This window comes from Anomaloglossus baeobatrachus, chromosome 2, assembly GCF_048569485.1.
Source record: "Anomaloglossus baeobatrachus isolate aAnoBae1 chromosome 2, aAnoBae1.hap1, whole genome shotgun sequence".
In the NCBI taxonomy this organism is placed as follows: domain Eukaryota; kingdom Metazoa; phylum Chordata; class Amphibia; order Anura; family Aromobatidae; genus Anomaloglossus; species Anomaloglossus baeobatrachus.
In genome coordinates, this window is record NC_134354.1 from 41,339,972 (window position 1) to 41,352,269 (window position 12,298).

At 45.7% G+C, this 12,298-nt stretch overlaps 1 protein-coding gene across 1 annotated transcript; it reads left to right on the forward strand.

Moving 5' to 3' along the window:
* The first annotated feature begins 528 nt into the window (after nucleotides 1–528).
* LOC142286262 (protein kinase C delta type-like) lies at nucleotides 529–9,177 on the forward strand. Its single transcript, XM_075333337.1, has 10 exons — nucleotides 529–595; nucleotides 1,041–1,129; nucleotides 1,274–1,444; nucleotides 2,208–2,299; nucleotides 7,745–7,807; nucleotides 7,963–8,101; nucleotides 8,213–8,401; nucleotides 8,506–8,634; nucleotides 8,728–8,915; nucleotides 9,111–9,177. Exons 1-10 carry the CDS (start codon nucleotides 529–531, stop codon nucleotides 9,175–9,177), a joined length of 1,194 nt encoding a protein of 397 aa, XP_075189452.1.
* Nucleotides 9,178–12,298: the final 3,121 nt, after the last annotated feature.

A 12,298-nucleotide genomic window follows, 5' to 3' on the forward strand; every position in this document is an offset into this window, starting at 1 on the left:
TACTGCAAGTTCACCTGTAGTGACAGACGATATCACTGGTCTCTCGGTGATGTCACTTGACCTTTGACTTTGGTCCCTTTGTGATGTCATGTGACCTATAGAATGTGATCCCTTTGTGATGTCATAGAACAGTCATCAGAATGTCGCTGCAGCCTGAATATTGTCCAGTTGTTTTCATCACTTAGTGTGTGAAGGCGATTTTTACTTGCGCTTAGCAAATTTTAGTGTTATATAAAATATAATACCGAATAATAGAAGGCCTGTTAGAGGAGTAGTTCCAGGAGCCATCCGAGAGCGCTCCAGAGTGGACAGGACCTTCCTCAGCCCAGAATTTCATCTATGGAGCTGAATATGGAGAGTTTAAGGAAGAGAAAGAGAGAGAGCAGAGATGAGGTGCCAAAAAAAAGGAAAATAGAAACATCAGAGGGTGATAAAGATGGCACCAACCAAAGCCTTATCAAGGCTCCAAAGAGACCTGGAAGCCCGATACAGGAGAGTATCGAGAGCAAGAGGAAAAGGGGACAAGCGATGGGGGACAAAGCTGATGATAAATCCAGCGTCTCCCCCAAAGCTGAACCTGAGCTGAATATGGAGAGTTTGAGGAAGAGAAAGGGAGAAAGCATAATTGAGGTGCCAAAAAAAAGGAAAATAGAAACATCAGAGGATGAAAAAGATGGCACCAACCAAAGCCTTATCAAGGCTGCAAAAAGACCTGGAAGCCCGATACAGGAGAGTATCGAGAGCAAGAGGAAAAGGGGAGAAGCGATGGGGGACAAAGCTGATGATGGATCCAGTGGGTCCCCCAAAGCTGACACTGAGCAGCTGTCAGGTGAGTACAGAAATAAGACCCCGAGAGCCAATAGCCCCAATATAGTAATTCATGGGATTATGAACCTTTAGAATACCCCACCTATTATGATTTTTGTGCCTTTTCTCTTTGATACCTTCTAATATTGTTCTACCTCATGTTGTAATTGCTATAGGAGGCCACATTAGAATTATATAGGAATAATACATCTTATTTCTCCTCTCTCCATCAGGGACAACCCCGGCTGAATCTCCCATCATTGTGACTGGACTGGAGAGCTTCACCTTCCATAAAATCCTTGGAGAGGGCGGATTTGGTAAAGTAAGTATTAGGAATTGTGGTGACGTCTTCCTCATGTGTGATGTGGATGATATGACCCTAGGAACATCACTGCTTCACATCTTCTTGTCACGTCTCATGGCAGGACGGGCCTTTCCTCCAGTTCTAATGCTTTGTATCCTCCAGGTCATGTTGGCCACACATAAGGCCTCCCAACAACAAGTGGCAGTGAAGATGGTGAAGAAGAGGCTCCTACTTAATATATCAAGAGACGAGATCCTGATAGAACGACAGGTCCTGGAGATGACTAGGAAGAGTCCATTCATTACTCGGGCTTTTGCCACCTTCCAGTCCCAGGTAATCCCTCCATAAGTACTCCTATACTTACCCCTCTATAGTTACCCCTATATATATCACTTGTAAGGCCACATCTGGAATATGGGATTCACTTTTGGGCTCCACATTTTAAAAATGATGTTCAGAAGTTAGAGTCTATTCAAAGGCAGCAACTAGATTATTGCAAGGAATGGACAACTCCCATATGATGAGAGGTGGAAAAGTTGGATTTGTTTAGGTTTTAAAATAAGACTTCTCACAGGAGATCTCATTTATATGTATGAATACAAAAGACTGGAACATGACTTATTCCTTCCAAAGACATTACTAAGGACTAGGGGGCACTCTCTGTGAGTGGAAGAAAGGTAATTACGGCAGCTAAATAGGAAAGGGTTCTTTACAGTTAGAGCATTCACACTGCAATGCCCAACCACAAGAGGTAGCAATGGCTGACACTATCACAACTTTTATATCTGGACTCGATGATTTCCTTAGTGCACACAACATTGTCGGTTATAAATGATTTAGTTACAAAATGTATAATTGTTGGAGGAAGTTTGAACTACATGAACCAAGGTCTTTTTTTCAACCTATGTAGCTATGTAAAAGGCTCACAATCTAACAGCTCTGAGCCTTCTATATATTCTATGAATGCCTGTCCATATGGCCATGCAATGTTCTTCTAGGACATTACCATAGTATTACATGTATTGTAACATTACCACCAGTGCCCCATATCTAGACTATACCAGTAACACCTATTATCTCCCCTGCTTTATCACAGGACTACTTATTCTACGTCATGGAATATCTCAGCAGAGGAGACCTTATAGACATCATGTCAACCAATGGCCCATTTCCCATTTCAGCCACCAGGTAAGACAGAACATGGATATATGACTTAGGAAAGACTAACTGACGGCTTTGCATTGCTATACTAACCCTAGCCCAAAAGAACACCTTTTCCAATTTCGTAAACTAAAATAAGACACAAAGACTGTGTGATATTGGATGTAAAAGGCCACAACAGCCCGGTTTATTAACAACAAACAATCAGTAACATATCATCCATAAACATAGCAATAACTCCATAAAACCACCAGCAAAGGAGGGGGGGGTAAGTGAAGAGTCCGGTTGTACATGATTGTAACACCAGCTCCACCACGTGCTCTCAGCCGCACTACACCGGTTCAAGGACATCCAGCCTTGTGTGGCCCAACCAATGTCCCGCTGGAACCCAGCCAAGCAGGGACCCAAATTAACATATTCTGCTGAGACTCAGCACAACAGGGACCCACCTTAACCAAGTATACCAATGCACCACCAGGGTTAACCCGTTCCTGCACTGGGTTACCCTCCGCTTTTTGTGCAATCCACCGACTTCAAATACCCCCTCCTTTTTGCCACAGCAAGCTTGTATGATACCTTGTAAGTGGGAGTCCCGCCACCAAAGATCAACCAGGGCCTTCACTATGGCCCCCCAAGTACGCCAATATCTCAATGGCAATACCAAATGGGCTCAAATGAACTCCATTGAACCTCACAACTCACCAGATAGAGACTCCAAAACCCAGTGCCGCATCACTGCTCCGCCCATATGCACCGCACCATCAAAAATCCTGTGGTAGTTTTTTAAAAAACGTGCCCTGTCACCCAACTGTGCATACCTCCAGAACAAGTGAGCCACTATATCCGACCACACGAGCACAATACCCGGGCGGGAAGACAAGGGCCCAAGACAGACAAGCTTGATGTCATGGATCAAGTCCCTGGACACCTTGGTCCAAGAACATCTCACCCATGTGCAGTACCAAAACATCCGGTGGTCCATCCAACCTACGTGATAGCACCAGTCCTCAAATACCCACTTCAAGGCCATTACCATACACTAAAGTTTCCCCTCCTCCCTGGCGACATTGAACTGCTATCCATCAAGCCAAGCACCGGCCTGAAGGGAATTATTTAATTTTACCAACGTGCTAAAACGCCCCCACCCCAAAAGGGGAAGTTCGAAATACATAAAGTAACAGGACACACCTCCGACTTCGGGGTACAAACCAAACGACCCATATGCCACATAAAGTTTGCCATACCATACATAACTAGCCAATTGAACCCAACCAATTGTACGCACCTTAAGAGCCCCCCAGACCAGCAGCCACTACCGCTGCCCCACTCCAAAGATGAGACACGAAATTCTCACCCATTCTGCCACTATAATGCAGATCCAACGACACCCCCTAACTGAAAGGAAGGCAACCCTAATTTGTCCTGAAGTCCTAAAGGAATCCGGACGCACCCCTCACTACACCAGACCCAGTGACACCATAACCCTGGACCTTCCGACAAACCCTGCACCAACCAAGTGCCCAACGCCAACCACTTCCCTGAAACTCGGCCTTCAACCGCTGAAAGCAACACCAGACCCTATACACAACGCCGCTTGTATCCACAAACTGCAATTATATCATGGCCTCTGGCCAACCTACCACCCGCTCCCCGATCCTAAAGTTCCACCGCCAGGGAGGCGGACACGATTGCTACCGTGAACACATTCCCAGACAAAAATGCCCCCCAGCAAATCTGTCTAAGGACGATTCCAGATGCCTGCAGGTACCGAATGACCACCCACCCCACAGACCTGCCCTATACATCTACACTACAACAGACCTCCCCCTGACCAATCCCATTGCCCCACAACCCCTATAACTCCACCTCACAATTTTCCCCGCACAAAATGCACTACACCTTAACCCCTTGCTATCCCTGAGGCCTAGCATCCCTCTTTAGTTATGCAAAGAATAACAAAGTTTATTGATGCACAAAAATACAAGACACACAACAGAAAAAAAATGGCCATAATATATAACCATTAAAAACACCATAAATATGGGGAAAATAACCGTTGAAATGGGACAGAGAGATGGCTAAATAGTCATAGGATATGAATAGCCTAAGCCAATGAAGGATGTATCCTATCGGCTGTATTATGCATAAGTATATCATGTATTAACATTTACCAATGATGGATTATATCATGCATGAGAACATCAAAGAAGTCATGAATTGTTGTATTATGCCAAAAATCACAATTGTGCAAAAACCCAATAGGCTATAATGGATATTTCCTGGAAATATAAACTGATATAGTCAGTAAAATACAAATGTGACAATAACAATAGTCACTGAAAGCCAGGCAGTGCTTTATGTAAAAGCACTACATGTCCCAGGAAAAGGGGGATCCCCATAAAGATAAGCCCCCATACCAGTGACTATTGTTTCAGTGACTATTGTTATTGTCACATTTGTATTTTATTGACTATATCAGTTTATATTTCCATGAAATATCCATTATAGCCTGTTGGGTTTTTGCACAATTGTGATTTTTGGCATAATACAACAATTCATGACTTCTTTGATGTCCTCATGCATGATATAAGGCTACAGGATACATCCATCATTGGCTAATGTTTATACATGATATACTTATGCATGATACAGCCTATAGGATACATCCTTCATTGGCTTATGCAGGCGTCACACGGGGTGATATGTCGTGCGATCGCATAAGCAATCACACTCGCCCTCGTCGTTTGTGTGCCACGGGCAATTAGTTGTTAACCCCCGTCACACGTACTTATCTGCCGGACGACCTCGCTGTGGGCGGCGAACATCCACTTTCTGAAGTGGGAGGGACGTTCAGCGTTACAGCGACGTCACACAGCGGCCGGCCAATAGAAGCGGAGGGGTGGAGATGAGCGGGACGTAAACATCCCGCCCACCTCCTTCCTTCCGCATTGCCGGACGCAGATAAGCTGTGTTCATCGTTCCCGGAGTGTCACACGGAGCGATGTGTGCTGCCTCGGGAACGATGAACAAGAGGCGCAGAGAAGAATAAACGACTTTTTGAAACTGAGCGACATGTCAACGAGCAACGATAAGGTGAGTATTTTTCCTCGTTAACCGTCGCTCGTAGCTGTCACACGCTACGATATATCAAACGATGCTGGAAGTGCATCACTTACGACGTGACCCCGCCGAAATATCGCCCGATATCTCATCCCGTGTGACGCCCGCATTAGACTATTCATACCCTATGGCTATTTAACCATCTCTCTGTCCCATTTCAAGGGTTATTTTACCCATATTTAAGGTGTTTTTAATGGTTTTATATTACGGCAATTTTTTTCTTTTATGTGTCTTGTCTTTTTGTACATCAATAAACTTTGTTATTCTTTGCACAATTAAGTACTTTGGTCCTCCTGTTTTAGGTATATGCTATAGAGCAGGGGTGGGGAACCTTTTTACTGCCGGGGGCCATTTGGAATTTCCTACTAACCTTTGGAAACAAAATTATCAACTTGAAAAGTACCCTGGTATATTTGGTCAAATGATTAATTAACTCACCCCTAGTGTGGTGGCTGGAGCTTCTTCTTTGGTGCGGCTGTGATGTTCGGTGATATTGATCATCTTGTTTCTCACAGCTGCTTTTCCAGATTTGTCTCGATATGGAGATGCTGGGGGCATAGACATCACAGGAGACGCTGGGGCGCATAAATTACAGGAGACATTGGGAGTACACATCACAGGAGAGGCTGGGGATATATGTCACAGGAGGGGCTGAGGCGTATACATCACAGGAGGGGCTGGGGCATATACATCACTAGGGGGGCATGGACAGCCCTGGCGATGGCACAGACATGACTGGGGACAATGACAACATTAGGTGGCAGCACGGACAGCACTAGATGGCAGAACAGACAGCACTAGGTAGCAGCACAGACAGCACTAGGTGGCAGCACAGACAGCACTAGGTGGCACAACAAACTGCACTCGGAGGCAGCACGAACTGCACTAGGAGGCAGCACGAACTGCACTAGGAGGCAGCACGGACTGCACTAGGAGGCAGCACGGACAGCAATAGGGAGCAGCACGGACAGCAATAGGGAGCAGAATGGACAGCACAAGGTGGCATTACTAGGGAGACACAGACAGGACTGAGGGAGCATAGACATCACCAGGAGGGCACGGACTGGGGGGCATAGACAGCAGTGGAGAGTACAGAGCACTAGAGGGTACACAGTACTGAGGGGTAGCACACAGCACTGGGGAGCACGGACAGCATAAGTGGGCACAGACAGCACTGACCGTGGAATGGACAGCACTGGTGGCAGCAAGGACAGCATTAGGTGGTGCGGACAGCACTGGGGGACATGCTATAAAGAAAAAGACATGGATCGCACATTCCACAAAAATACGATGATCATTGTATTTTTGTGGGATGTGCGATCCATGTCTTTTTTTTCATAGCATGTTATACAGCACTGGGGGAGCATAGACATCACCCAGGGTGTACAGACAGCACTAGGGGGGCATGGACAGCAGTGAAGAGGTTACACAGCACTGAGGCGGTACACAGTGTACTAGGGGGTACACAGCACTGGGGGTACACACTGTACTAGGGGGTACACAGTACTGGGGGTACACAGCATTAGGTGGTACACACTGTACTAGGAAGTACACAGCACTGGAGGTACACACAGCATTAGGGGGTACACACTGTACTAGGGGGTGCACAGCACAGGGGGGTACACACAGCATTAGGGGGTACACACTGCACAGGGGGTACACACTGCACTAGGGGGTACACCGCACTGAGCGGGGGGGCAGCGATGGGTTGAGCACTCATAGTACTGGGGTGGGGGAGGAGTCACACACACAGCACAACACAGGTCCGGGAGGCTGGTAAATCTGCTGCAGCTCTTCTGTGACTTTATCGCAGCGTGCTGCTTACCCCGCCCACCAGAGCACACTAGCACAGGTCATGGTTAAACCTAGAATGTATGGGCTGCAGTCAGGTCCTGGAAGTCAGGATCTGGATAGAGCCCATACATTCTAGCATCTACTCTCAGATCATCAGGCAGTGGGATTTAAAGGGCCAGCAGCCGGGAAAAGCGTGGCTGCCGCCACAGCACAGCTGTCCCCCGGAATGTGCCCGGGGGCCGCATACACAGTCGCCACGGGCCGCATTTGGCCGCGGGCGGACGTTCCCCACCCCTGCTATAGAGTAAGTGCTAGGCACAGTTAGACCCCATTGTGGGCTTCCGTGACCTCAATTTGTATAGTCATGGTTATGAGGTATATTTTTCCTACTTAGTTATGTTGCCGTCCCTTGAGCCCTTTCGGGGCAACCAGTCCAGGCTGTCTTTACATGAAGATGATGGTTGTCAGGCTCAAATGGCTTTACGTCATTATTCGCCTCAGTTTAGTTTCATGAAATGATGGATGTTGATCATTTTCTGTTGTTTTATTTCTCATTAGATTTCTTGCTGCTGAGCTGATCTGTGGGCTGCAGTTTCTCCACTCCAGAGGCATCATACACAGGTAGGTGCAGTACGTCTTCTCTGTAGACCTTGTATATATACTCTTATACCCTCATCCTAATATCCCCTGTAGACACTTGATATCTCAGGCCCTAAAACGTTATCAGCCCAGCTAATATAATAATTGCAATATGATATTTTTTAAACTCTTTCCAGAGACATAAAACCGGACAACATTTTACTGGACAGCACCGGTCACTTGAAGATCGCTGATTTCGGTCTTGCAGTGATGAACATCTTTGGCGATACAAAGACTTCAGGTTGGGCCGGGACTCGTTTATACATGGCTCCTGAGGTGAGGAATCATCTACATGTCCCTGAGGGATCACTGATATACAAGGCTGGACATCTTCATGTCTTCTGCTGGTTGGACAATGTTCTTATTATCTTTTTCATGTCTTTACAGATTCTTCAAAACAAGCCATACAACACGGCAGTGGACTGGTTCTCTGCTGGTCTGGTGATATACGTGATGGCTACTGGCAGACATCCATTCTATCGAGGGGAAATTTGTAGGGCCCTTGAAGCAATAATCAATGATGATCCTGTCTTCCCAAATGAAATGGACCCCCAACTCAAAGCCATCATTAACGGGGTGAGTATAAAGACACATCTCAGTAATACAGCGAATATATGTAATGAAATACACAATGGAGGATAACTGGAGACTCAATAATCATCTTCATTATATGTTCCCAGCTCTTGGATAAGTCAGCAGAAAGTCGGCAGAAATTTGTGGAGAACATCAGAGATCATCCATTCTTTATGGAGATCAACTGGACAGATATAGAGGAAGCCACAGCGTGCCCTTCATTCCAGCTACCCCCTGTAAGTAAATGACCCAGAGAAGATGGTGGCAGTAGTACATTTCTGTTGTTTCTTCTTTATGAACGCTCTCACTCTTGTATCTTCTTTCCGCAGCCACCAGTGATGACATCTGATACAATGAAAGACGTCCTGTGCTTTACTGAAGCTAACAATACACCAATAGACGAAACAGGTCAAAACCTGTTCTGTGGATTCACATTTGCCAATGAAGGATGGAAGGTCATAGAATCAATACCAAAACCTATAATATCTAATCGAAGGCCTGTAAAACCCCATCGGAGGTGAGTCAGTGTAAATGGGACGGGGATAGGGGGACTTTTTGAGGCTCATTTCTTATCCTATGAATCGGTCAGCAGAGTGTAGTGTGGAAGCCTCTTACTGACTGCGGCTTACACGTTATCCCTTTAGGACAGTCCCAATTCATGTGTCTTATTGCAACATAAGGATTCTTTCTAACCTATTATCTCTCCCGACAGGACATTTGGCAGTATTGTGAAGGACGCCTTCCACAGGATCTGGAGGAGGATAAAACCCTGGAAGTGAACAGCCTGAGAACCGCTGTTCACCTGTTCCTATTCCATCAGCACTAGGAGTGTCCTGAGGGCCGTGACCTGCAGTGCAGCCATATCCACTCCTCTGCCCTGCCATAATCAGGGATAGGGGTTATTGCTGCATCTGCAGTGTCTGAATACAAGAAGAAGCTGGAGACCATGAAAATCCTACCAGGAGTCACTAATATGACCGCGGACCAGCATTTCTGGATGACATGTTGCCTCGTGCACCCAGGGAAGGGCACTTATCCTTAGGCCATGGTTCCCTAGAGGTTTCCCCCACAGGGGGTTTTTCCTCTCCTGAGTGCCGATGGATAAACACAACAATGGCAACTTGTAGTCCTTTGCCCTCGGTGGAGCTCACACCACTAGTGGCAGAGAAGAACCTAAAAGGACATTTACCAGCAATAAACAAAACCATTCACCATCATGTGCTAGTAGTAGTAGCAATTTATTTTATATGTTCGTGGATAAGTATTTTACATCCCACCCCTTAAGAGCACAGGGTGCATGTAATGTGGTGATAACGCGTATCCACTTTTCATTGGTACAATTTTGGGTTACATCAAACTTTTTGGTCAATTTTTAATCTGTTTTTGGAGGGGTGAAGAAAGGAAGAAATGCTTTACTGCTGTTTAGGGTGGATTTTCATTTGGGCAAAAGAAATAAGATATAAATGTTATAGTTTCAAGTGGCTACAGGTACAGAAATCCCAATTATTATAGATAAAAGTGTAAAGTGCAGGTACACGTCACGGCTGAGCTCCTGACTATCGGTTACTAATCTTGGCAACAGTTTTGAAAAATGTCTAATATTATTGTGTTTATTCATACAAGCTCAACCAGGGTGTAACACCTCAGTATAAACCCACCTTCACTCCTCAGATTTCCATACAATACACCCCTCCAATCCAAAGGTGACACTTCCACTGGCTACCAGGTATATGGCTTTGGCTACTGCCCTCTGTTCAGCTTCTTCCATTAGTGTACATGTATGGACCTCAGGATCGGCCACCACCGTCTCCTGCAGGATGATCGGTCCGGGGGAGCTGCCATCCTATACAATAAAGTGCAGATGGATTTGCTTAGTACAGTAAGGCAATAGATCCTGACAGTAATAAGCTGATAATATTTTGACCCTGACTTTGGCCCAGCCGAAAATACAGCCATGGCAGTCCTGGGGCCTTTGTTTCTCATCAGAGTTCTGCAATTGCATTAGATCCCAGTCTAATCACCTAGAAGCCGCGGCCAGTATAGGTAGCAGCATCTAGGGATTAATAAAGTAGCGCTATCTTGCTATGTCGTCTATGTACCCACTGCTGTACAGCAGCGAGCACAGGGATCCGCAGCACTACTATCAGACAGGTAAAGCAGCTGCTGTTTATAGATGGTGGCTCACACTTACAGTCTCAATCATTGCTCAATAGGCAAATGGGAAAAAATAATAGAAAAGATTGTGATGGATCCTGTTACTGCACAAAGTGTAAAGTGCAGCACCTCCTACCCACACTAATTCTATATAGCAGCCTGCAATGCCCTGAACATGAGGGAAGCGAAATAGTGAATCAGAAGAACTATACTACATTTCTGTCACGCACAGACCAGGGGATGTCCGGCGCACGGCGCATCAGACGTACATGGACCAACTACTCTCCAGTGCACCACGAAACTCACCGGGGACACTTTAACAGCGGTGGGCACAGCAGTTAGGGAGTGGGAGGATGGATACCTCCTCTACTCATCTGGCTGACCCTGCCCTCCCTAGCTAGCCCTATATAGGTTCCTTCACCCAGTCACCAAGCAGGATATCTAATGCCCTTGCAAACCCCTGAGCTTACCCTCACTAGTGAGATGGCCAGCGAGCAACACTAGTCCCACCGCTGCACTAGTCAAGTTCTTGGCTGCAGTCAGAAACCAGGACTACAGCCTACACTGCTTCAGACAGCAACGGCTCCAGCAGCTCCTTCCACCTCAACGCTAAGTCTCAGATTGAGGATTCAGTATAACCCGCGTACTCTACAGGGAGGTGTGACCATACATAGGGGATCAGAGTGGTCACAAACCGGAAGCACCAGAAAAAAGGAATTAGACACTACTGGCAATGAAAACTAACATTAACCCTTGATACACATAAAAGAAAGAAAACACATTTAATCTCCAAAGTCTCAGAAGCCAAAGTGAGACTCGGAGCCAAAACCTGGTAAATAATGGAAGAGAAAAAAGCGTACTACGAAAATGGGATCACCCCATAAAGATATAAATACAAAGCAAATTTTTATTAGAGCGAAAAAAAACCTCATCAAATGAACCAAACATTAATAAATTACATGAGTATAACAAGACACCCTGATTCCCTCCCCGCAAGAAATATGTCATTATATCCTGAGTATACCAAAAATCTAAATGATACATAGGAAAATGGTTAATAACACTTGGGACCCAGAAAAATAGAAAAACCTCAAAAAGGTGCAAGTAAGATATACAAATGGCAAGTAATGCTGATAATAACCGTTAAACAGCCCAAAAAGACCTTCTATATATTATAGCCTGGTGTAGATTTCTCAAGAGCCAGCTTGAATGGCCTTTTCTTAAGAATCCTATCAACGCTGTGGTTATCCGGTTGCTTGTGCACCTTTTTCTACCACACTTTTTCCTTCCACTTAACTTTCCTTTAAAGATAATGTGTCGTATTTTTTTATTTTTGTATTTATAACAGTGATTATGGAATCAATTATTTTTAATACAAAATTAAATTCACTGTTTATTTAGTTTTTATTTAATTTTATTTTTACTGAAACATTGGGGGCTGCCATCGTGGAGTAACAACACTTACTCACCTCATTTATGGCAGCTATCAGTGCATTGGGTGTGATAGTTGCTCTCCGACCCTATTCTGTAACACTGAGAACGCTCTGCTGTGAGCTGAACATGCTCCCTAGGCTCACAGCAGACAGCAGAGGGAGGAGATCGCCGCCATCTTTGTGGAGCCCACAGCGTATGCGGTGTTCTGCACTTTCCCCCTGTCACCTGCTCGGAATGAGGTGAGTACCGGTACCGGGCAGCAGTGGTTTCACTGCTGCTCGCCACCCCTCCCCCGCCGCTGAATGCCCACTC